The sequence below is a fragment of the Corvus brachyrhynchos genome, unplaced genomic scaffold (genome assembly GCF_000691975.1).
Source record: "Corvus brachyrhynchos isolate BGI_N302 unplaced genomic scaffold, ASM69197v1 scaffold116, whole genome shotgun sequence".
Classification (NCBI taxonomy): domain Eukaryota; kingdom Metazoa; phylum Chordata; class Aves; order Passeriformes; family Corvidae; genus Corvus; species Corvus brachyrhynchos.
Window position 1 is genome coordinate 14,783,861 of NW_008240221.1, and position 25,758 is coordinate 14,809,618.

General features: G+C 37.6%; 1 protein-coding gene across 3 annotated transcripts in view; it reads left to right on the plus strand.

The window, feature by feature from the left end:
* SUPT3H (SPT3 homolog, SAGA and STAGA complex component) overlaps nucleotides 1-25,758 on the plus strand; it is a 247,162-nt gene that overhangs the window by 190,936 nt on the left and 30,468 nt on the right. For 2 of the 3 annotated variants that reach the window (XM_008641901.2, XM_017744982.1), the window contains exons 7-11: nucleotides 11,537-11,612; nucleotides 14,275-14,387; nucleotides 15,078-15,185; nucleotides 15,655-15,843; nucleotides 18,328-18,438. In XM_008641901.2, coding sequence (XP_008640123.2) covers nucleotides 11,537-11,612; nucleotides 14,275-14,387; nucleotides 15,078-15,185; nucleotides 15,655-15,843; nucleotides 18,328-18,438 — 597 coding nt within the window. Of the gene's footprint in view, nucleotides 1-11,536; nucleotides 11,613-14,274; nucleotides 14,388-15,077; nucleotides 15,186-15,654; nucleotides 15,844-18,327; nucleotides 18,439-22,989; nucleotides 23,041-25,758 lie in introns of those variants that run through there. The other variant, XM_017744983.1, reaches the window with a different exon arrangement.

A 25,758-nucleotide genomic window follows, 5' to 3' on the forward strand; every position in this document is an offset into this window, starting at 1 on the left:
GACACTTTCCCACCTTACAAGTGAAGGGAATGTGTAACAAAGGCTGCAGAAGGCTGAAATTTCAGCTGAAGGTATTACTTTCATGGCTTGTCCAATACTAAAAAACTTTAAAATATTTCACAAAAATGTTAATTCTAATGTGTTGTTTTAAATTCTATATTACTTAAGCAAATATTTAAATATTATATTAGTTTTTCTGCATACTTGACATGAATATAATTCTACCTTCCTGCCAAGTATGTCAAAACCCAAATTCACTTTCATTTGCCAGGGTAAATGTTTATTTTGTTTTCCCACATAATATGCTCTTTAAAGTGTCACCAGGATACCAAATCTGATGGCTTTTTAATAGAGACATGGTGGGGGTTTTTTGCTTTCGTTAGGAAACAGGATAAACTATCAGTAAAGCTTATGGTAATGAACCCATATACAGTAGATTCTCTTTGCTCTCCTTCCCCTCATCTCAGCACTTAAAAAAGAAGAAATTCCCATCAAAGCTATTGTCATGGTACCTCATTTTTTATAAATGCATGAAGGGTCTGTAGTAGGAATGGGTGCTGGGGGGGCAGAGAGGAGACCAGGATATGCAGGACCATTTCTTCTGTCGAAGGTGAGCTGGGATGCCTCAGCGTGGCTCCCCAAAACAACTCCTTGGTTTGTTTTGCCATGCAATGGGTGAGATTATTTAAGAGAAAATTCATTGGGAGGTCATATTAAAAAACTGTGGGTTTGCTGCTTTACTATTTATGTTACAGAACATCAGCCTATGTTTGCATAGTTTTTTACCAGTCAGTGAGTTTCACTTTGACTTTCATCCTCCAATCTTAACCAAACTCTCAAAACCTGTGTTCACAAACTAAAGTATTGAATTTTCTGCTTTTAAATGATATATCAGTAAAGTTTCATCTAAAAGTTTCAGTTCTGCTTCCAATGCAGAATGGAATGTAACTGGTTTAAGTATTGCTGTGAAAATTTTATGCATTTCAAAAAAATTTTTTTTTTTCAGTTTTCCCAGTGTTTTCTCCAAAGAAGGGAATGGGAATGTTTAGTAAGAGAACTCCTGTGGTGGCTTTGGATGGTGGGGATTGTTTTGAATTAATGACAGCATATGTTTCTTTGGTTTTATGTAAATGCTTAATAATTTTGTGGTATATTTATCAATGGGCATGGTATAAGGGACTAACTAAATAGATTGTTCCAAATTAGTCAAATTAGCTGATGGTTTAAATTAGCTTAATTCCAAATGCTAAATCATGTTGTTAAGCCCCAGAATCTTCATGTTTTGCTTTTCCTCTCTAACATTAGAAAGAGAAAAGAGAAAGTAGGGTAAAAAAAAGAAGCATTTGCCAATTAAACTGCATTTGGGAAAATGGTCTTTTTATGATTCTATTTCTCATGTATATAGCGGAGATAATTCTCACAAGGCTACTATGAAGACAAATTTGATTGTATTTAAAGAAATTAAGAAACAATAATGAATAGCAGCATAGAATTTTTTGCATAGTTAAATAAATAACAATATTAAATAATACCATTAATTTTGACAAAGGAAATACTCACATTGGGCCAAGTTCTGTTCTCAGTGAATGGAGTCCGAGTTAAAATCAAAAACAGCATCATGCTTTTGTTCAAAGCCTGTCACTTCAGACAGCAATTTTTAGGGTCTCCTTTCCTTACTCTTCATACTTGGCACATTGTGAGGTTTGATTGTGCTTTTTTTCTCCCCCAGCCTGTGCAAGCTGGGAATACACAGCTATGGTGCATCATGGCATCACCACACACAAACTTTGCACATCACCACACACAAGCTTTGCACTACTTTAGGATCAATGCAAATTAACCATAACCTTTGAAATGAGCCTCAAATATTATTAATTCAGCCTTCATTTGCACTCGGCCATGCTCAGATGTCAAATTAGCAGCAGAACCCAGGTAGGAGTTCTGAATTTTGTGTCCAGTTCTCTTTCTGGTCAGGAAGTCTGGGCCGTTCAAAAGGCAGTGAGCAGCCAACTTTAGCTTGTGGATTTGAGACACATCTCTTAGCAATTGCTTTGAAAAAATCAAAGAATCACCGAATGGTTTGGGTGGGAAGGGATCTTAAAGAACTTCTTGTTTCAACCCCCTGCCATGGGCAGGGCCACCTTCCACTATCCCAGGTTGCTCCAAGCCCCATCCAGCTTGGCCTTAAACACTTTCAGGGATGGGGCAGCGACAGCTTCTCTGGGAAGCCTGTGCCAGGGCCTCACCACCCTCACAACAAAGATTCTGTTCCCAATATCCCATCTAACTCTGCCCTCTGGCAGTAGGAAGCCGTTGCCCCTTGTCCTGTCCCTCCCAAGTCCCTCTCCAGCTTTCCTGGAGCCCCTTTAGGCACTGGCAGGAACTCCAAGGTCTGCCTGGAGTCTTCTCAGGCTGGACAGCCCCAGCTCTCCCAGCCAGGCTGCATAGGAAAGGTGCTCCAGCCCTCTGACCATCTTTGTCTTCCTCTGGAACCATTCCAACAGCTCCACATTCTCCTTTTGGTGGGGACCTGCACATCTCAGGCAATGCACCCTGGTCACTGTTTTTCTAAGGGAAGCATTTCCTCTTTAGCTCAGTGTATGACTCACTTCTTCCCTGAATTTTGTGATGTGATTTTTATCTGGAGTTCCATGTCTTGCAATTATCAAATTAGAAAGGTTTTTCAAAGGACTAAAGCCCAAACCACAGAATTAAGAGTCAGTGGTGTAAATACCACAAGTTGGGAAATGTCTGTATGCTTCTGGTGTTAAGGAAGCAATACATTTTTGAGTACCACTCTGTATTGTTCTCTGGTTACAGCAGACTCTACCAGACAAAATAAATCAGAGTAATTTTGCATTCTCCAGTCATATGCCAATGACAGAACGTATATGAGCATTTAGCACCATGTATTTTAGTTTTAATTAATTAATTTTAATGTTTTCCTTTAAGACATTAATGAATATACTTGCACAAATTCATCATAAAAGTTGATAGATTCTGATTTTTCATGGACAATGACTGAGCTAAACTATTTTACTCATGTATTGTAGGTGTAACTTTAAATTGGGGGAGGTGTTTGTAGGATGGCACACTACAGCTATTGATATTAATGGAAGTTTTACAGGGGACACTACAGAGTCAGGGTTTCATCTCTAAGTTTTGAGAGCAAATCTAGACTTGGCAAGTGGATTGCTATACTGCACACCAAATTCCTTGTACATATAGCAAAAATTCTGTCTTTCTAATTTGTGTGTGTATGTTTTACCATTATTTTGAAAGTTAATATTTTTTTAAAAGTTTTTTCAAGAAGCAACCTAACTGAAAAAAAACCCCATTAATTATAAACCTTTTTCATTTTCTGACTGAAAGAACATCACCTGCCAAGGATACCTGCATGGATATGCCTGTAGCATTATGTTGCTTGTGAATCTCCTGCACAGAATGGTAATTATTCTTGTTCAGGATGGTGCTGTCCCAAAGAAAGGCAGGTACTGTGAGAATTGGCTGTTCCACTGACAATGGATACAAGACAAGTCTTTTTTATTCAAGGGAAGGGAAAAGACATAATTAGAATGATTAAAAATAAGACAACAGGATTCAAATGAATATGTATTGTTCATATGGTCGGAAACTTACTCTGCTTTCTGCCAGTCAAAATTTTCCCTAATCTTCTTATGATCCTCTTTTTAAAGTGAAGCTTCAGGAGGGCATTTCACAGTGTTTGTCAGCAGGCCTGATTCACAGAGTTAACCTTACAGGACAATGACTTTCATCACAATTGTTTCTTACTAGTATGTACCTTGGGTTCACTTCCCTTCCTTTTCAACATAGAGTAAGAGCAATGCTCCTGAGGACTTCTTCCTCCTTCATTTCTCATTTAACATTAGCAAAACTCTCAAAAGTCTTTTTAGAACCATATGTTGATGGTGTCTATTAACAGGTCAGCTTTACCATGATTTTTTTTTTTAAATTAGGTTTATTCTCCTATTTGAATTTACCAGTTAAAGCCAGTGAGTGAGATGACTGATCCCCAGCTGTTCCCAAACTTCCCTAGTGCTCAGTTTAATAAACTGTAGTGGATCTGTTTGGTAAGAAATTGTGGCTGTAGAGTGAATTTTTCTGGCCATGTTGTAGCTGGATGAATAGATAGAATATGTCTGGGAATTGAATTTCACTTGAACTGAGTATGTTTAGGATTGATTGCCAGGTCAACTTTGGGTTGAAACAACCCCTTTCACATCCTGCCATTCCATTTGGATCAGTAGGAGCGTGACTGGATCTCCCAGCTCTCTCCCACACCCAGGATGGTGAGGAAGTGTGTGAGGTGTGTTGTGCCTGTACTGCCTGGGCCAGCCTCCATCCAGGGCCATAAACAGCCTTGGAGCAAAAGCCATTCCTTGAGTTTCTGGCCTTGAGTTTCTGGCCACACCAAACAGCATGTCAGGTAAAAGAAATATTTAAAAAATAGAGTGTGATGGCTGATTTTGACTGCCACTAAGAGAAAAAATATAAAGCTCAGTATGCAAAAGGGGCTGCTTTGCTTGTCTGTGTCTCCCATGCCTTGCAGTGATCCCTGTTTTGATGACTGCAAGATTTACTGGTGAGGTGCTAAAGCTGTTTATATGAACCTCATTAACAAATGGATACAGAGTCAGGGTAAGTTTTCAGAGGAATACTATCCAGAAGATAAAAAGGTGTCCTCATATTAACATGGTATGTAAAGTTTTTCATGTACAGCCAGATGGAAACCACAGAAAAGTGCTACAATGTCCTCAACCAGAAAAGTGAAGGAAGTCAGTAGTCTTGATATATTAATATATCAATATATCCCACATAACTTTTTTCATTTGGTAGCATAGTTTATCCAAAATTATTTTATGTTTTTTGGAAAGCACTGATAGAAGATAGCCATAAATTTAACACATAGTTTTACAAAATTCATGATGGTACTTATTATAGAAGAAAAAAAATATTTTCCTGTAGAAATCAAAGGTATTCCATGAAATGGAAATGTTTCGTTTCCAGGTTCCTGCTCCACATTTCAGACTAGCAGTAATAAATTTAGACAAGGAATTTGGATATGATATGGAACTGGTTCAAATAAATACAGTATGTGTAGATTTTGCATATGTTCAAGGGCAAAGTATTACAGGGGCAGTGGGTCCCTATCACGAGGTCAGTTTTATTTATTCCTTAAGCAATGAGATCATGACTGCTGGGAATTAATCCATTCATTTTGTTATTGTCTGTGCAATTTCATTTGCTTTCTTTCTTCATAATTCCCTTGAAATTTTTACATAATCTTAAATAGTTCTTCCAGCTCCCTTCCCCCTATTTATCTGCACATTGCTAGATTACATGTTTCATGGTTCCGGGGAGATGAATGGAGTTAACGTTCAGCTGGGCACAAAGCTGCCTTTGTTTATTCTTGCATTACTTGGAGATCAGAGCAGGAACCAAATTTACTGAGTCATTCTTTACTTTTGGCTCTTGCTTAGCCCTGAAATGGAAGTTGCCCTGTTGGTGGTGGTGGTGCTCACCCTTCACTCATCAGAGGAGGATTCATTTGGCATTTCTGAGGATGCCTGTGCTGTGCAGAGTAGACCTAATCCAGCATCCCTCAGGCTCCATTGCTGATGGCTACAGCTGATGAACTCCAGACAAATTCATAGATATCATTCATTTGACATTTTAAACACTGAGTTCAGGATGAAGTTGTTCACTGAAAGTGTCTAATGTCTTCTTTACTATAAAAGGACTTTAGATGACTAATTAGGTCTTCAGTTTTTCAAGTGAATTCCATCTTTTGTCTCTGGACAGAAATTCTGTAATAAAGAATTATAATTTTATTTTTAAAGTATATTTTAATTAATATTTAATACTTTTAATAATTCACTTTCTTTTTTCTTGTCGTTTACAGTTGTAGATCCTTAAAATCTGTGTAACAGTTGAGATTTTTAAGGTTTTAAGGTCTTAAACTCTGTTTATTGCAGGGAATGTTGCTAATAATACTGTGAAGAAAAAAGAAATACTATTTTTACTGTGAAAATACATTAAAATTGAGTTCAGTTTGGGTCTACCAGAAAAAGACCTCATCTTTTCTTCTAATATTGGGAACTTTGTTCTAATCACATGAGCATTCAAAGCCTTTATTACATCAAAGGCCCCAAGTTTGCTATGCAGATTTGTTCAGCTTAATGGCTGCTGTAGAGTGTATGGTATGTTCTATAAGAGGTGGGTAAAAAAAATCCCCTGGATGTGTGTACTTTATAGCCAAATCAAGTATTACATTACAAAACCTATTGATCTTTCCCTGAGTGGCATTTTTATTTTCTGTATAAAACTCTGAGTAAGCTTAAACTTTGAAAATGCTTTCTCTTCATCCTTCCCCCTCCCCCCACCCCTTTTTTTTCTTTGCTTACCAATTCAAGGGATTCTCAAAACAGTAAATACCTGTTTCCTCTATGTAACAGAAGTCTTCAAATAGTGATAATCCTCAGATAATGTCAATATTCAGAAGACTAAAAATGTATTTTCAGCATATTTGGTAAACACTTCAGTATTGAGCTACCTTGTTCTTGATTTCTCAGGTTTTATTTTTTTTTAATTGAGGTAATTTTTCACAAAATCACAGAATGTTTTGACTTGGAAGGGACTTAAAATATCATCTCATTCCAACACCTTGCCATGGGCAGGGACACCTTCCACTATCCCAGGTTGCTCCATGCCCTGTCCAACCTGCCCTTGGACACTTCCAGGGATGGGGCAGCCACAGCTTCTCTGGGAAACCTGTGCCAGGGCCTCACCACCCTCACAGGGAGGAATTTCTTCCCAATATCCCATCTAACCCTTCACTCTGCCAATCTGAACCCATTCCCCCTTGTGCTGTCACTTCATCCCTCGTCCAAAGTCCCTCTCCAGCTCTCCTGGAGCCCCTTTAGGCACTTGAAGGGCCTCTAAGGTGTCCCTGGAGCCTTCTCTTCTCTGGAACACCCCCAGCTCTCCCAGCCAGGCTCCATAGGAAATGTGCTCCAGGCCTCTGAGCATCTCCATTGCCCTACAACCGCCCTACAATTTGGGCCTTGACCACCCTGCAGTTTTTTGTCCTCCTACCCCAGAGCTGTCAGGCACAGCACACAGTGCCCTGCCATTCTCTAGTCTAAATAAAAAATAAATTATTTAGCATTCTATGCTGGTGATATCAGCCCTTGCAAGGCAGCTCTGGTTTTTCCTGGGGTAGCCACCTGGCTCCTTTGAAGCCACAATAGGCCCACAATGAGAGTTCTTGAGCAGAGGGAATCAGGAAATCACACCACAGGATGAATATGTGAGTGGTTTGGGAAGCCAGCACCTTCATCCCAACATTGTTGCCAAGCACAGGGGTGTCCAGCTGTGCCACATACGTTTTTCAAATGTTCCAGCTTAGCAGCTCCTCGGCACATTTCCTCCAAACATGGAGCAGTCGGTGAGCAAGTTAACGTTTGGCCTGCTGCCTTCTTCCCCCCACACAAAGAGCTTTGTATGTCAAGTGTGAAAGCTTCAAAATGGAATAAAAATAAGATTATTTTTCATCCTGGATGGCAGGTGACAATGTGCAACTCTTTACCTTTTTCTTTCCTTTCCCTATTTAGTTCTTTATGCTGAAAGAAAGATATAATGCAACACATTTTTTGGAAGACTAAGCAGACGTTTACTGTGCCAGGTCCTATCTACTGCATCCTTCAGCATGTTCCAAGGAAAGCATGCGAAGTATTTTAACTCTGCTGTACAGCACATAACTCAGCTTCTTAACTGCTTAGAGTGACTAGTACTACTAGAGAGGGAGTAAAAAACTATCTACTTTTAATTCTTTTGATAAACCAGCTGAGCAGTGTCATTGCTGCCATTTGTTGTATTTGCTTTCAAACTGAAGTTGCTTCAGGCTGGAGTTTCATTAGAGGTTTCACTATTTCTTCTTCATGTCAGAAAGATTCCCAGCAAAGTAGCATTTATTCTGATGAAAGAGGACTTCTGTCATGTTGGAGTGACTTGCTGCTCCCTCCAACAACAAAATTTGGAAAATTTCACTTGTATAAAGTTGAAGTTGTTTCTTAGTTTAAACATCCTGTGTAATTTCTTGTTTTCAAAAAAAATAGTTGAGAGGGAAAAAAAAAGCCAACGCTGTGAAAAAGGATAAGTAGATCTCCTTTAGACCTACAGATAAAATTATTTCAACAAAATTTCTGTGACTTCCCCAACACTCAATCCCATTTTCTTTAAACTCTTTTGGTCTGAAGTCATGCTGTGTTCACAGTAATGTGCTCACTCTTTCTGCTCCCTTTTTATTACATGTAATTGATTCGTTTTGAGTTTATAAAATATACCTTAGGAGTGCAAAGGTAAGGGAACATTACATTTTTTCAAAGCAGGGATGGTGTAAAAGAAAAAAAGTACTGCTTGTGATCTTGAGAAGTGAAGAGGAAAAAGATGATCTGATATTGTGTTTGGGTTGGTGTTTCCTTAAAGATGACCCAGCTGTGCCACCCATCTGTTCATTTCTCCTGCATTTGCTGGTTATTTATGGACTATTCTAAAACTGGTAGGACTGAAGGAATGTCTGTCCTTATCCTTCAGACTGTGAGGTTGCATGCATGATGTGTGGGTTCTTTTGTTAAAATCAGTTAAGAAAAAAGTATAGTCCTGTTATTTATGACAAACACTTTTTTATTTGGTGGTGGTTTAGAGCGTCACACAGGAATCCACCTTTAAGAAAGAATTATTTTAAAGAGAGAATTGAAGGAAAAAACCAATTATATTTCACATATATTTAGGTAATTTTGCTAAATAAAAATACTCGTACAGAGAGAAATCAATTGAAAGTATTTATTCAGTATATAAGAACAACATTAAATCCAGTGTTTAGACAACTACTGTAGACAATTTGTAGAGAGAAATAAAGTCCCTATTGGAAAAATCCCTCAGCAGCACCTTTCTTTTAAAACGTTTGACTCTTTCACTTATAAAGAAACTTGTAATACTTATAATGAAGCTTGTAGCCTTTGACAGTCTGCATTATCAGAGCTTTGTAGTTTATTTGCTGAGAGTAGCCATTGCTAAATCATTTAATTTAACATAACTGCTTTTGGGATTAATCTGGTTTTGCAGTTTCCATATTACATTATGGGATTCCTGTAAAAGTTAAAGTATCCTTGTCAAATTTCTACATGTTGGGTTTTTTTTATCATCTCAGATAGTACTTTGAAGCATAATTCCTCACATTACCATTTTGTTTCTCTATGCCTTCCTTGTTGTTTCAAGGGCTTTTAAATCCCTGGGATGGCTGGATGTGAAGGATAATAGCCAATGGCTTAACATATAGGTGGCAACAGGAAAAAAATAGGATTCATACCATCCTATAATCTATAAATTTATAGAATTTATACCATATTGCAAAAAACCCCAGCTTTTAAAATTATTTGAAGCAGTTCTCTCTTAAATATAAAAATTAAACCCCAAATTAGAGGCTTTTATAAAGCATAATTACACAAGGAATTTTAGGACTGCTGGTTTTAGGATGTATTACATGAGAAGTGTCCTGTGCTATCCAGAAGTTCTGATTAGATTATCTCTGTGATGCCTTCAGTTTTTCAAAAGTATAGCTGAATTAATTCAGGGGCAAAGTTGAGTTCTGTAATGGGTTGAAGTTACAGCATGGACTGTGAAAATTCTTTGTAAAGAAATACAAATTCAGTCTTGACTTAACATCTTATTGGAATGGATTAACTGAAATTTTTTACTAATATGAAATGGCACCTCCCCAAAATGTAGTCAGGTTGCCAGAACCATGCATGGGAGAACTGGAAAATGCCTGAGTAGAACTGTTTTTCTAGTGTGATGACTAAAGGTCCAAATACAGTAGAAGTGGTTGACTGGGTAGATAAGAAAAGAAAGGACTACCCACATGTGTTCCTGGTTACTTTGTGGTTTAGTTTACAGCTAATTTGAACATGTTGACTGTGAACCAGATCTCGTAAGTGATGGGTTGGATGGTTGTAGGAGAGTGACCTAAAAGGCAGAGAATAGAGGAAGAAACCGTGAATTTGAAGTACTAGTTTTATTTAATTGCTTTTCCCCCTGATTTGAGAGCTGATAAGGCCAAATGCAAGTTGTATAGCATAGAGACATATATATATGTCTCCAAATACAGTTACCAATAGCCCTTTTGTCTTCTATTAAATCAGATTGAAGTACTCTGCCATTTTGATTTCATCAGATGTAAAATTGTTCAAGGCGTTAGAGCAAAATTTGTGTCTGTGTGTGTGGTTTTTCCCTTGTTTTTTGTCCTTGGTGTGAGCACACCTGTGCTTTACATTCTTTGTGGATGGTTTCTTGAGCTGCACGGACTCAGTGCACAAGCACGGTCTTGGTGCCATCAGCCACTCCGGGCACCACTTTGTATCTGTAGTGATAGTTCAGGTGTGATGGTTTATTCATTGGATTACAGTTTGGAAGACACTTATATTCCTTTCCTTGTTGTTTAGAGCAATCTGCTCAATTGAGAGATTGGACTAAGCTGTCAGCTTCTGACAGGGACAATCATTCTTTTTAATCTGACTACTGCTTCCTGCCTCTGTTATGTGAAGGATTTAATATCTTGTGGAGACCGTATCTTTACCTTGTGAAAATCACCCCTGCTCTGCTGAAGTAAACAGAGCTCAAGCACCTGCTCAGACCTAACCATGGACTTCAGTGCTGCTTCAATCATGATTCAATTACAGCATCCTGTGTATGTGGAGGGGAGGGTGTGCATAGTGTTTGTGGTTTCATAACTTGTCTCTTTTGAGATTCGTTCTTTTGGTTGGCACTGGACTCCGTGTGAAATATAGTCTTAAATGCAGTAGTGAACATTGGAAGACATTTTTTCTCCCACAAGCTCTAATTCAATCTAATTTCTTTTCTTTTACTGAGGTGTTCAGAAGTATAAAAGTGCAAGCATAAGTTAACAATGAAAAAACAAAGAAACAGACAGATGTACCACTTATTACTGTGTATTGAGCGTGAGAAGGGGCACTTCAATGCCTCTCTCTGTATGACACATCGGTGTGATGGAGTTTATTAATTTCACAGTTTAGACACACAGGTTCAGTTCTGCTTGGTGCAGAATGTGTTGGCCTCAGTCCAAGAGAACATTTGACTTGTATGGTCATCTGTAAACACAGGCACAGTACTCATATGCTTCAATTTAAATGTGCACCTCGGTCAGGGCAGCAGTGCTCAGCACCGCTCTCCTCTCAGCCCTCACCACTGGGCTGGGTGAGCATCATGCAGGCAGGTTTGGAAAATAGGAATTGACACTCTCCTCTGGGAAATTTAAGTCACAAGACTAATAACCCATCTGTGGTTTATATTTCTGCATCTTGACTTGTTCAATGCATGTTTAATTTGGGAGGGTTGCTTCAAGGTTGTGGTGAGGGCGCTTTGGTGCTATAATTTCTGTTGTGGAATGCAGTCTTGTTGGAATAAGGTACATCATGTACTTTTACTCTTTTGTCAGAGAGCAGAAAGACAAACACGAACCATGGACTCGGTCCAGTATGCAGAATTCTGTGAAAGTCGGCAATTGAGTTTTTGTAAGTATTATAATGGCTGCACTGTATTAAGATGTTTGATTATTATTTCATGTAATAGAGAGCACACCAGAACCTCATGTTTTTTGAAAGCACTTTTGTTTCATCTGCAATAATAAAACTTTAAATTCTTTGTGTAACTCCTGGGAACAGTTAATTTAGCACAGTTTCAGGCCATCAGGCAGAGTATTTTATTTGACTATTTACCAAGCTTTCTCTGTGCTCAAATGCTGAGCTGGTGGGGACGACTGCAAAGACAGAACTAGTGAGGAGTTAATGGACTAAAACCACACTTGCCTGAAGTCTGTCGTGGTGGTGCTAAAGTCGGCACACTAGCAAAGTTTCATGGCTGCAGGTTTTCTGGAATTCATCTAAAATTAGAGAAGAGCAGCAAGTTTTGCTTCTATTTCCCGATCCGCAGAGACACAAAGAACTTACTAAAGAGTCTTTTCTATTTTAAGCTGTAAGCTCCTGCTGTGGAATTTATTCACCATTAGCCAAGTTCATCAGTATACGCCATTCCAACACTAATAACATGATGACAGAATTAGGGCTTTACTAGCACTGAAAACCAACTTACTAGAAGTACTTGTGGGCCACAACTATAATGAGCTGTAAATTAATGGGCTTGATCATGTAGCAAAACATCATTACAGAAGCGGTTAAGTGATGACTAAGGTTTTAGGTCAAATGTCAGAGAAAGGGAGGTGAAGGAGCCAGTAAAAATCATGACAAAACAGCACATGATTCTACAACACAGACTTGAACACAGTGGTGTCTTTAAAGGAGAGACCTTATCTTGTTCTTCCTTTTAAATTCAAAGAAAGAGTGACTCATTTATGGCAAATAAATGACACATTTGAGATACTGTTCTCCATCAGCAAATGTCAGCAAATGTAGGAAAACATGTTTTGTAAGCATTTCTTTTCCTAATTCAATATGTTTTTTATGTTTAGTTATAATTTGGCATCACACATCTGTGAGCCATTAGAAAATGATACTTCAGATTAGGGTGACTTCAGGAAATGAGAGGTTTGTGATAAAGTCATTTTTAAAACCCCAAAATTGCCATCTGGAGACAGAACAAATAAAAATCTCAAATTTACAAAATAAAATTGAATGTTGCTGACCAGGAGATTGTGATCTATAAAAATATCTCAGTGCTATTTTCACAGTGTTTTTAAATGACCATGTCTATATGGTTCTTTTTCACTGACATTTAATGTCATTAAAGAACAAGAGAATTACAGTGGTTATAAAATAGTACCAAGAGAGACTTGGGCACAAATTCAATTGCACAAAATGAGCTCAATTAGACAGAACCTACTAAAGGCCATGCAGAACATTTGTTCAAAACTAACACTAGGCTATTTTTTACTTATTTATTCCAGTAAGAAATGATTGTATTACTGTGTTTAAAGAAGTATATTACTGTAATATAAGCCCATAAAAACTGTGTCACAAGAGAATAAACCTGGAAGAGACTTCAAGAAACCTGTTTAAAAATATATATATTAATAATCACAGCTCCAGATATTTCTGCACTTTTAAAGACAGGCAAAAGAAAAGGTCCCTCAAAGGATCAAGTACTACAGAACTGTAAATTTAAATTCTAGGGAACATTTTGTGATCATTTTGTGACCTTCACACTTCTCATACTTCTTTTGGTTCTTTTGTTTGTTTCTTTTTCTTTCTTTAGTGATGCATTGTTGCCTTCTCATTCCCTTGTAAATAAAAATAACCATTATTTTGACCTCTTTTTTGTTTAACACCTGACTTGTCTGTAGCTTTTTAATCTTGATTGAAACCTCTTTTTGAAGGAGTTGCATCTGTTTATTTGAGATGATTTTTCCACCTTGTGTTCATTTTGGTTGTTCTGTCTCACAAACAGCCCTCATTAAGAGCCTTAAGAGCTCCTTTCTGTCCACAGACTTCTGTGGTCATCTTGTCCACCACTGATCTAAGTAAGATCATCCTCTTTTCCCTCCTTTTACTCTCTAAGGAAATATTACATTTCATTGTCCCGTATTTTTGTCTGCCCTTTTTCTGAACTGATCTCACCATTACCAGTGTGAAGTTCTTGTATGAATGTTGACTATTCATCTATCCTTATTTCTTTATATCCAAAGCACACTTAAAAAACACTGTTCTACAAATAATTTTGGCTCACTTGTAAGCACTTCAGCCCTGTAAGGTTAACACCAGGACTTCCAAGTTCTTCTGTCCTTCATTTGTCTTTGCTGTTGTTAATACAATTATATCAGTTTTATCTGAACTCATATTTGTGTTGATTTCTTTTAGTGCTTTTTCTCATTCATCAGAGATGTGATGAAATAATTTTATTTATTTTACAGTAATATATTCTAAACCAGGTTTGTCCTATCCACACTCCTCTGAGGTTGACCCTTCCTTATTCTGTAATCTCCTGTATCGTTGATTAACTTGTGTTTTTTCTATTTATTCCATGTACTTATGTGTCTCCAAAATGTATGAAATAACAGTCTTTTCCCACTGGTTCCATTTTGGTAATTCCTTCTTTGGCCAATGAAATCACACTCACGCTAATTGGTTCACTTTGGCAGTATTTCTGCAACCCAAAAATATGGATTATTTTGGCCTACCTGTCATTAACTTTTCCTTTTCCCCTTATGGTTTTAACTGACAGCAAAGAAAGCATCCAAGTTCCGTGACTGGTTGGACTGTAGCAGTATGGAAATAAAGCCAAATGCAGTTGCAATGGAGATTTTGGCATATTTAGCATATGAGACTGTGGCCCAGGTAAGGGACTGATTGAACTCTGATGAAAATTAATTAATTACTCTTGGAGGTACTTCAGCCTCGGGGATTGGGTTGTAAACCCCTTGAAAACTGCAGTCACTCATTCAGCTCCCCAAGCTAACTGGATTCATGGAGTCAGAGTGGTTTGGGTTGGAAGGGGCCTTAAGGCTCCTCCAGTTCCAACCCTCAGCCATGGGCAGGGACACCTTCTGCTAGACCAGCTCAAAAATCCAGTCTGCCTTTCAATTTGCTGTGTAATAGATGTGTGCTGTACTGTGTTCATCCATCTCATACACAAATAGAAATGTTTTATAATGGCTGCAGAAGAGAGGGGGAGTCCAGCATGAACCTTTTTCAAGTCCAAGCTGAAACCACACACTTTGCTATGTGACCTTTGGCAGTGCAGTGAGGCTCATTCAATCCCATTGCACAACTGGATTAGAAAGAAGGATTTCCTGGAAAACAAAATGTTACCTTAGTGCCAAGCCAAGCCCTCTTGGGTAGATAGATTGCTCCATGTATTTACAGAAGTGGAAAAGAAAGGCTCTTGAGGTCGAAATGTGTGATTAATTTTATTTTATCTGAGAAACACTAAGGATATTCTGCCTCAACCCACAACCCTCACTCTCCCATTATTACAGTGACATTTTTAGTACCATGTCAGTAACCCCACCTGTTTTGCCCCTCCAGCTGGTGGACTTGGCTCTTTTGGTTAAACAGGACATGGCTCCCAAAGCTGGTGATCCATTCAGTCATGCCATATCTGCCACCTTCATACAGTACCACAACTCTACTGAGGTAAAACTTGCTTTCTCACATATGAATGCATTTTATGTTTTGCTTTGACATGTATTTTCTTCCAAAGTAGACATTATTGACTGTGGTGTTGATACAGACTTCTGTTATGGAGTTTATGAACTTTGAAATTATGTATTTAGATAGAAAGACATTAAATTATAGTTCTGGATGTTAAATTCTTAGCAGCATCTTTAGAATTAAATAAAAATCCTCTTGGGTGAAAATTCCTTCTCTCTGTATTCAAGGCTGTATTGCAGATTTGGAGATTAAAGCTTTCAAAAGTGGCAAGTGCACTAAGTGCTGTGTTGCATGCATTGATATTGTGCAGGTATTATAGTAACTTCTAGAATGAGAAAACCAAATTCTGTGTTGCATCTCTTCCAACAGGAAATCTGAGAAGGAAATAATTGGGGTGGGGTTTATTTGTGACTTGATTATATTATGGCTGTTTGACATCTTGCTTTTACAGCCACATCTCTTAGGGCAATCTACGGGTGTGAAGACCAGTCTTGACTCCCCTGAGAACACACCACCCCCTACACCCACCCCCCCAGCATCAGCAGGGCAGCAACACCTTGGCAAAACCCCCTCAGGAGCCTTGGGGAACGGTGGAATTGGACAGGACTCCACTAAATCCAAACAAAGGAAAAGAAAAAAGGTATTTGGGGCACAATCCTGGCAGAAAAAAAATGGAAAAAGAAAGAAACTAAAACAACATCCTCAGGAAATCATCATAGAATCACAGAATGATTTGGGCTGGAAGGGACCTTAAAGATCATCTTGTTCCAAGCCCCTGCCCTGGGCAGGGACACCTTCCACTATCCCAGGTTGCTCCAAGCCCCATCCAAGCTGGCCTTGGGACACTTCCAGGGATGGGGCAGCCACAGCTTCTCTGGGCACCCTGTGCCAGGGCCTGCCCACCCTCACAGTAAATAATGTGTCTCATCTTAAATATTCATTTTAACCTATATCATATATTAATGACCATTTTTATTGTAGGGCCAAATGTGTGGTTTGATAATTTTTTCTATCAGAATTAGGCAAAATTTTCCAAATAATGTCTGCAAACTGAATTTTGTTAAAATGATAACTGCTCCTTCTAAGATAACTTGCTCCTCTACAGGCACAGCAATAGCCACCACCCGAAGTCATCATCCCCTTCTCTGACAGGGGCAGCAAGCACAGATTTTAAGGGGCAAAACATAAGCAAAATAGGCAAAGAGGTGCTTGTGATTCTCCTGATCCCAGCAACCTTAGGTGGCTGCGGCCCTTGCCTTTAACAACTTTGCCTGACTTGCTTTATTTTTATACCAGTTGGTTCCATTCAAGCTAAATATTTGTTAACTGCATAAAACAGGGATGTCTCATATTCAGAGTGCGGAATATAAATGTTACAATTCTTGTTTGCTGTTGCAGAGTCTTGGTGTTCTATCTGAGAGGGATATATGTACCTAAAACCCACAAGAGAAATCAGTGTGATTAAATAAACTGGATAGGAAGGCCTGTGCTGGTCACTTGGGGCTGTTTTGAAGAAATGTGATGGCAGTGCTCATTTTGCTGAAAAGCAATGGAGTGACTTGGGATTTTATCATGTGTTTTGTTATTAAAAAATACTTTTCAGGGTAAAACCAGTGATTTCTACAGTGATAAGGTAGAAAAAGATGTATTTTCTTCATCTGGTGTCATAAGTGCTGTGGATAGTCCTGAAGTGTTCAACTTCCTCCCGTCCTTCTTATACTCTGGTTAGAAAGCTTTTAGTAAATCCTGGAAAGACTTCTGCTTTTCCCTCTTCTTTTTTTAAGTTATATTTGATTATATTTTGTTCCTGTGACTGATTTTCATTATAATTCCTAGGAACAGAAATTTAGCTGGAGATGTAGTTTTTGATACATTATATTTTACTGGTGCCCCGAGTTTATTTTAAGTTCTTAGCGTTTGACTAAATGCCCTTGAAAATAATTATATTCCAAAAAGTGCAGAGTTTTAATGAAATGTTACTATGACTTATTCAATTTTCTTAGGTATCTACTGCATAAAACTGAGGCATTGAGACAAACAAGTTAACTTGGTGAAAAATACTATTTTTAGGCCATGAAGGCCCAGTCCAGCAGAAAATATTCGAGTTTCATATTCCCTTTATTGATGTCAATCAGCAGAGGAAAAATCTGCCATCATGTTATGAATAATTCTGTGTGTACTCATAGGCTCCAGTGGACTCAGCGCTCTTGAAAATAAAACATTTTGTAAAAAATATCCCAAGTTTGAGAGCATTAGGATATGATGTGAATGTATGAGGGGGCTGTGTATGTGTGTACATTAAACTTCAGTGTATAATTAAAGTTTTTTCTCCTTCTCAGTGCAGTCACTAATACAATTTGCATGAATTTATTGCCAAGCAGCCATCATTAGATAAGTCATCTGAATTCTGGCAAGCAGCTGTATCTAGGTGTGTCTAGGTGAAGCCTAAACCAACATTTCAGGTTGGCTAGCAAGGAGCAAAGAGTAACTTTGTCTTTTAAAATCGCTGGAAAATTATTGTACAATCAGTGTGCCAGTAGCAGCGAATTCTTATTTTTACCCGTTTAGGGTCCAGAATCCAAAGAGTCATTTGAAATTTTAAAACTTTTTTTTTTTTTTTTTTTTTGGCATCCTTCTAACACCGTTATGTCACGTTTCAGCTTCAAATTTCAATTTGATATTACTCATTGGTGATTTTGGTGTCAAATTGCTTTCCACTTCGGGTGCTTGTTCAATATTTTTCCCACCCCTTGACATCATAATAAGAGCCTGAAATGTTTTAAAAATAGTTTCTGTGGTTATTGCAGTATGACTTATATGACCCTTTCATTCTAGTTTGAAAATTTTCTTCTCTTTTCAATTGCAACATAGAGCAGCACTAGGTGAAATATTTAAGAGGACTAACATGGTGTTCTTTGGGTCTCTTAAGCAAAGTTCATGTAACAGTCCTCTTTAATTTGTTAATAGCTTTTTTTCTCTGATGTAGTGTGTGGCAGCAATGATGTGTATCCTGAGGAAAAAAAAAAAAGGTCAATTTTATAAAGGTTTATTTTCATACTTTATGCACTGTAGGTCTGTTGTGTGTTTTTGATTTAGTAACAATTTATGTGTTTTTCTGTTGCAGAGCACTGCAGCCTGTGGGATGGAGGCTCAAAGTGATGCCATCCAGCCCAGCCACATCAGAGAGGCCATTCGACGCTACGGCCACAAGATTGGCCCCCTTTCCCCATTCACAGTACGTAATAACAGAGTTATAAAAAGTTATATTTATAATCTTAAAGAACTCTGATTTTCAAGTGGTCAAATGAAGAAGCTTTGGAATTGTTGAGAGCAATTTGTGGTGACTGTAATTTTCTTTATAAAAGTGGCATAATTCTCTTGGGAAATAAAACTTAGTAATTTCTGTCTCTTTTTGGAAAGACAAAAAAAAAAGTTTTTTTCCTTTTAAATATTATTTTCTTTCAATTACAAATTATGCTTTTTTGTTAGTGCTTGAATTTTCTGTTTTTCCAAAGTTTAGGTTTACAGTTATTTTAAATTATATGTATTCCAATATGGTGAAGAGCACTTTATATTCTAAAATTAGTTGTGTGTCAGATACTGCTCCTATTGGAAGTTGAACTCTCAAGTGACACATTTATGGTTGGGGAAAGAAGAGAATGGTTTTTTTAGACAACTTTGAACCTCCACTGAAATGTAATAGAACTGAGCTTGTGGTAAAACACTGATGGGTTCTGAGGTTTTGCCATCATTTTTTCTATGCAAATTGCAAACCCATTGTTCAGAGCAGCCAAGCAAATTCTTTATTTAATTTTCTCAGCTGATGAAAATGTGAAAGCAGTCCATCTCCAGTGTCATAAATTGGGGTCAATTTCTTCTCATCTGCTGTTCTGCGTGGCATAAATCCTGCTTACCTCAGAATATCTGCATTTAGAAAATAATAACTGTCAAAGAAATCATTATAGGAAAAACCAAACAAAATCCACGAAACAGGATCTCAGCTCCAAAAAATCAGGAAGAAATTTTCTGGTTTCTGAGAGATTTTAGGAAAGGAAATTTATTCTGAATTTGGATGAATTCATCTACATAAAAGTGGTACAGAAGTATATGACGGCCATAAATGTAAAGGAAATAGTGGGACTTCAGAAGCAAGGAACAAGAGAAAATAAGAGAAAATATGTATGTGAAGTTATAATTTTCCTAGTGCCAAAACTAATCAGTGCTTTTATAGATGGCAGTGAAGATTGATTTATTAATGATAGTCAATACACAATTGCAATGAATTGTCTTTACAATTTACTTTACTTCACCTTTCTCTTCTGCCACTCAAAAATGCTAGATTAATATCATGTAAAGTGTTGGATAGAATTTCCAGTCCCAAACAGAAAAATGTCTTTAGCAGAAGTTTGCTAAGAGATGTAGCTAAGAATATGGAAATAGCTTCTGAAAGCACAGAATGTATTTAATCTTATTTTAAAAAAGTAAAGAGCTCACATAAATAGCTGCAGAAAGGTGAATCTTCCTTCCCTGACCCTCACTAAAAGTGGTTTGACCAATTATTAACCAAAGTTCAATTTTTTTCTTCAACCACAAGGTATAATAAAATACTCTGGGTTGGGTTGGGGATTTTTTTATGTCCTCCACTCTCGTGAACTTCCCAAACAGTGCAACTGAACAATTTAATTTGTTAACATTACCTACAGTCAACGTGGTTGATGAGAGAAGCAGATCTTGTTCCCCCTGAACAAGCCAAGAATAAGAGGGAATCTTGGGTCAGCTTCTGGATGCCTACAGATGTTGTAGAGCTGTAATACAATTCTGCTTTTAATGAGAAAGCTCAGGAAAAGTATTTTGAGAGGTATTGCAGAGTCTGCATTTAGGTCCTTTCCCCTGTGTGCCCTCATTGTCAGTTTTGGGGAGGGACCTGGCGATGACAACTGTCCATGCAGCAACCAGGACCTCTGCGTCTTAATTTGGCACAAATGTGGATGGAGCACTGAGTACCCTCTGCAATCTGCATTAATACAGACTTCCACAACAAATAGAATTTAATGATGGCCAGGTCTGGTGGCATGTGTGTAACCAAACCTGAGGAAATGGATTAGCAGAACTACTGCAGATTTTTATGTAATCAGGCATAGCCATTTCCTCAGATCTCAGCAGCATGAACTGTGTGACACAGCCTATGTAGGCAGTGCAAAACCTTGGTATAACATCAGAAGTCTGAGCTGCTCTCTGCAGTGTCTGAGGGGAAATTGTATCAGAAGGATCTAAACCCTTCCCTGAACTCTTTGAAGCAACTAAAAGGGCTATTTTTATGGATCAGTGTAATAACCAACAGACTGGCAGCTGTCAAGGGCCTGCTGCGTTCAGAAAGTTCATATCTGAATCCAAATCACCAGGGGATGGGTTTTCTAACTGGAAAAATTAAATTTAACAGTTGTGTTTTGCTACACAAGGATGGGTGATGTGGAAAGACAGCTGCCCATTGCATCCCAGCAGTTCTTATGGAAAGCCACTTTTTTAAAAAGACAGAGTTGAGGAGTGAAAAAGCTTCATGCTACTGAATACCTCAGTCCCATACAGAGAATTTAGACTTAATTTCTGTGTAAAAAGAAAATATAGGAGAATTTTATTTTTAAGAAAATACATATACTTTTGTTTTCTTAAGATAGTAAATATGTGTTTGTAAAGCACGAACAGTACTTTTTTTCACATCTTTCCCTTTTTTGCTGTTTCATCATGATTGTCACTCCCTTCTGATTTGGTGATAAGTGTTTCTAAGGAGTTGGTTTTGGAAAAAGAGTTAAGCTATACAATTTATTCTTTAGCAGCATTTGATGGATGTTGGTTTGGACGGAAACAACACTTTAAAAGTTTTATAATCATATGGTAAATGAGAACTAACATTAAACCAGTGAAAATGATCCGTTTGCATTTATTTTGACCTTAATAGCTATGTCAAAATGACTAACATAATTAGAGCATTTAGGTTTTGTCTCCAAGTGCAAGCCACAATGGAAAGCAGCAAGTGTACTCTGGATTCTTCTGCATTGTATCATGTCTAAGGTAGTTTAGACATATGTTTTGTCCAAATATTTTCTATTAATAGTATTGGATGGTGCTCAGTGTTTCCTACTTTAAAGCATGGTCTAGACTTTCAAAAATCAGAGAAATATTAAACAACAGCATCATGTAATTTTGCAAGACGGGAATGCGAAGTATGGAACTCTCCATCATATAGGATAATGCAATTCCATGTGCTGTACCTGTGTCTATTTCTGTGTGCATTTAATTTAAGGAAGTGCATAGTGAAAATGGTACCCAGTCTTGACAATGTCTTTGGAGAAATTATTTTAAGTTATTGGAATTGATTGTATTTCAGACAGTTGGGGTAACAAATAATTCTTTAAGAGTATTTATTCTGTGAGCAAGATACAGTGCTTACCTGAAATCTTGATTGGAGCAGTTGTTAGTGGTGCATGAACAGTTTTTAAGTAGTACTTGTGACCACGAGTAGAGCTTTAGCAAAAAGGACAGCTGAGATCCTTTTCCCTGAAATGAAAAGCAAAGTGGTCAGCTACAACAGTGGAAGACCATAGGTGAAAACAAGGAAATGTTTCCAAAGCAGATTCTTCGTCTTTAGTTTATGCCAGCTCTGAAATGAAATGCTTTAGATGTTTGGTTAAGAGAACCTGAGTTCACAAATGTAAATTGTAATCCTGCACAGGCTCGTGGCAGACAGTGACCATTATTCAGCAGCCTGTGCATGTGTAAATGGGGTGTATTGAATGAACAGGGGTATAACCAACATTTCTTTCAGTATTTATGTTTTGGGGAGAATGTTCCTTCAGCCTCCCAGGCATTTCAGTATGAAAAGGCTTGCTAGTCTAAACCTTCTCTTGTTAAATATTTCAGTCTCATAAAAGTGCCTATGCAGCATAAAACAATGAATATTTACAAACCTGTGTTTATAGTACTGCTTGTGACATTCCCTGCACAAAGAACATGTAACAACCAGGGAATGTGATTTGGCAGAGATTTGGATTATTTGGGCCATATAGAGCTCTGCCTATACTCTTCGAGGTTCTTAAATAATAAATGCAAGTAGCCCATGTGGACTTCAGTAGGTTACATGTACGGGGTGATCATAGTTTCACAATCAAATTATATACTTAGTCAAGGTCTTTTACTTCTGATGTTTTTAAAGTGCTTGTTATTGATCCTGACTGAGCTCAGCTTTTATGCAAATGCTTAAATAAATTTCTGTGGTGAAAAACACTGAGGTTCATCACAGATCTTTAATAATGTCAATATAATAAATATGCTATTGACTCTATTAATTTCCCCTAGAAAACAAAATCTGTGGAATAGTAGCTGAAGACCTGGCAAAGTGAAGCTTATGAGAGACTAAACCAGCAGATTCAGGGGGTAGAAAGAAGAGAGGGAAACTTTTAAAATTCAAAGAATAGTGAGGCAGTATGATATTTTTGGAAGAGGACATTTTGGAAAGCAAGTTTGGTTTAGGTGCCTTAAACTTCAAGAAAAGTTCAGCCTCACCGTTCACAGAGTCACAGAATGGGTCATTTGGAAGGGGCCACTGGAGGTCATCTGGTCCAAGCTCCCTGCTCAAGCAGGGTCCACCAGAGCACAGAGCACAGGGCCGTGTCCATGTGGCTTTTGAGTATCTCCAGAGGAGACTCCACAACCTGGAATTGTCACCCAGAGGATTTGGTCTACAAATTAGTCCTCTTAACTTAAAGGAATTTCTTTTTGCATGTTTCAGGTCAAAGTAGTAGTGAGAAGAAGTTCTGGAATATAATCTTCAATAATTGCTTCAATAGACACAATGTGGGTACAGTACAGCTAAATTTTTCTAAAGCACTTGAATGATAAAAAGTTCTGAATGCTGTTTCCGAAAGAAATTAGTTACATGGAAACCAAATAAAAAATCTCTGATACTTAGAGTCCTGTAAAATACAGACTGCCTATATTGATATTCAGAATCAATTGATACTGATTTTGAAGAAGTCAGGATTTCATTCTTAATCACATCTCAAAAGTGAAATGTATGTGTTTATGTCAAAAGGCATTTGAAAACTTTCCCTTCTGTTACACATTCAGTTTCTGATATAGAAAAAGTCAAATCAACATCTTCATGCTTTCTTCTCATTTTAAAAGCAAAAAAAAAGGCATTTTATTTCATTAAACAGTTACATACTTGTGATGTCTTTGTCTATACTTCAAGCTGTTGTGTGCAGTTATTTGTAATTCTGCAGTGTTAACACTGTGTATTTGAAAAAGATGAGTTATTATTCTATAAAACCAGTAGGAAGTCAAATCTCAGTTTGGAAATCTTGTTCCCTTCTCTCCCAACCCCCATCCCAAGGTTCCTCCTTTCAGATTTATGAAAGAAAACATTTCTTTCTGTAAAAGGTTTTTGTATGCCAGCATCTGGAAGTGTTTATTTCAGTGGCGTGTAATCTATCTGTGGATTTAGTTAGCACCAGACCCCCTTTTGTGTACTCCTGACTTAAAATTTTTATAAATGATCTTGTTGAATTTGTGCCAGTGTGCACATGGTTTGGCTGATTGCTGCATATATCCTTTACCTGCCAGTCACCTTTGATTTATATTCCTTCTCTTCTGCTTTTGCCTTCCAAAAATGGTGCCACTGAACTGTCCTCTAAATCATCTTATTGGATAAATTGCTCCAAGATGAGATGGCACAGTTTTGGCCAACTCCTTGACAGAAGGCATTCCTATAATCCATCGTCGCCTGCTCTGTGTAGGGCCATTCAAAAAAGAGAAGGAACAGGGGAAATGGGGCTCCCTCTTCGATCCAGCACTATTTCTTCCAGTGCTGCCCAGAAATGTAAAATGGGACATTTGATTTATATGGCTCTTAATAGCTTCTGAAGACCCATAAATGATTGAGAATCTTTCACGTCTCCTCTCCTGAACTGAACTTCTTCATTAGATAAATTTAATCCTGATAATATGGTTAATAGGATTTTCTCCCAGAAAGATTAAAATGTAACAGAATAGCATATTCAAGAATATTTTAAAGCATTTCATTTGGAATAGATTATACAATATATATGAGAGTTCTTTCCATTATAAAAATCCCTGTTGGTTTCCTTAAGCTAAACAGCTAATACTCCTTCAGAGTAACAACAGTTCTGTAAGCTTTACTTAATGACATTACTAATTTGGAGAGTTTTATGAAGTTTCTTGGAGAAAAGCAGGTGGCTTGGCAATAATTTAAAAGGTTCCAAATTTGTGGTAGCAGTTTCAGGGGGTTTCATGTTTCTAAAGAGGGAGACCAAGCTGCATAGTGCTTAAGAGTGTCTGACACAATGATGTATCATTTTGACTAAGTTTCCAGAAGTTCATTGGTCATTAAATGTGCTGCTTGACTTTGTATTGCAGTTTCCCAGCTGTCCCTACTCGGGTAATCTTAATGCTCCAACAGAATTTATTAATGAGGGCATAAGCTTGCAGTACTGAGGAAGCAGTTAAGTTGCCCAGATGATTTTATTGAACAGGAACATAGATTTTTAGATAAGACAAAAATGTCATTGAAGTAGATTTGAAAAGAACTGGCTCCCTTTCTGCAGAGCACTGGGAAAGTATTTACAAATGGTCTGGATAGTATTTGATATCCTGTGGGGATATTTAAAATTCTTGGATTGCACATACATCAGTGTCCTACTACACAACACAGTACATGAATTGTTGCAAGTGGCATGTGAGGCTTTCAGGCAGAGAAGATGTGGTTCTGTTGAGGCAGGAGACACTGGCATGGAATGACTCTGCTAATGCAGTTTGTACAGCCACACGGAGGGTTGTGCTCTGCTGTGTCACTGCCTGTTCAAACCTGTTATGCTGGAAGTACTGAACAAAACATGTCTTGCTCAACACAGGAGCTCACACTGCAAAATTTTATCATTTTTCATATTTAATGGTCAAAAAAATCTGTTTTGTCAAATAAATTTGCTAGCTCTGTTAGTGAGAAGATAAGTGAATGATAAGGGTTGCAATCAGCTGAAGTTACCATATAAACATAAGCAACTCTTAATCTCATAAACCTTATATAATTATTTTTTTCTAACTGTATGGCCAGATTCAAATACATACTAGAGGCATTTCATGCACAATTTTACTGATGTAAGAGGATCTGAGGGTAAAAATATGTTACTTTCTAAAAGTGTATGTTCTTATGTGCCTCCTGAGAGGCTTAAAAAATCTTAGAATTGGATGAGAATCTGACTTCTGGTACTTTGCTCAAGGCAATCTAACGTGTAATACATAAATATGTATTTCAAGGATAAGGTGAGAACTATAATTCTAGAGCAGATACTGGGACTAAAAGGTAACTTAATTAAGTGTACCAAGATATTTCACAAACATAAATATGTCCTTTTTCCATAATTTGCATTAATTTTTGTAAAGACAGTGGCATTGCATCCATGCAGCAGGTACATTCTGATACAAGGGTTAATAAATAGAAACTTGGTAGCTGAAGAATCCTAACAAAACTGAAGACTCTTAA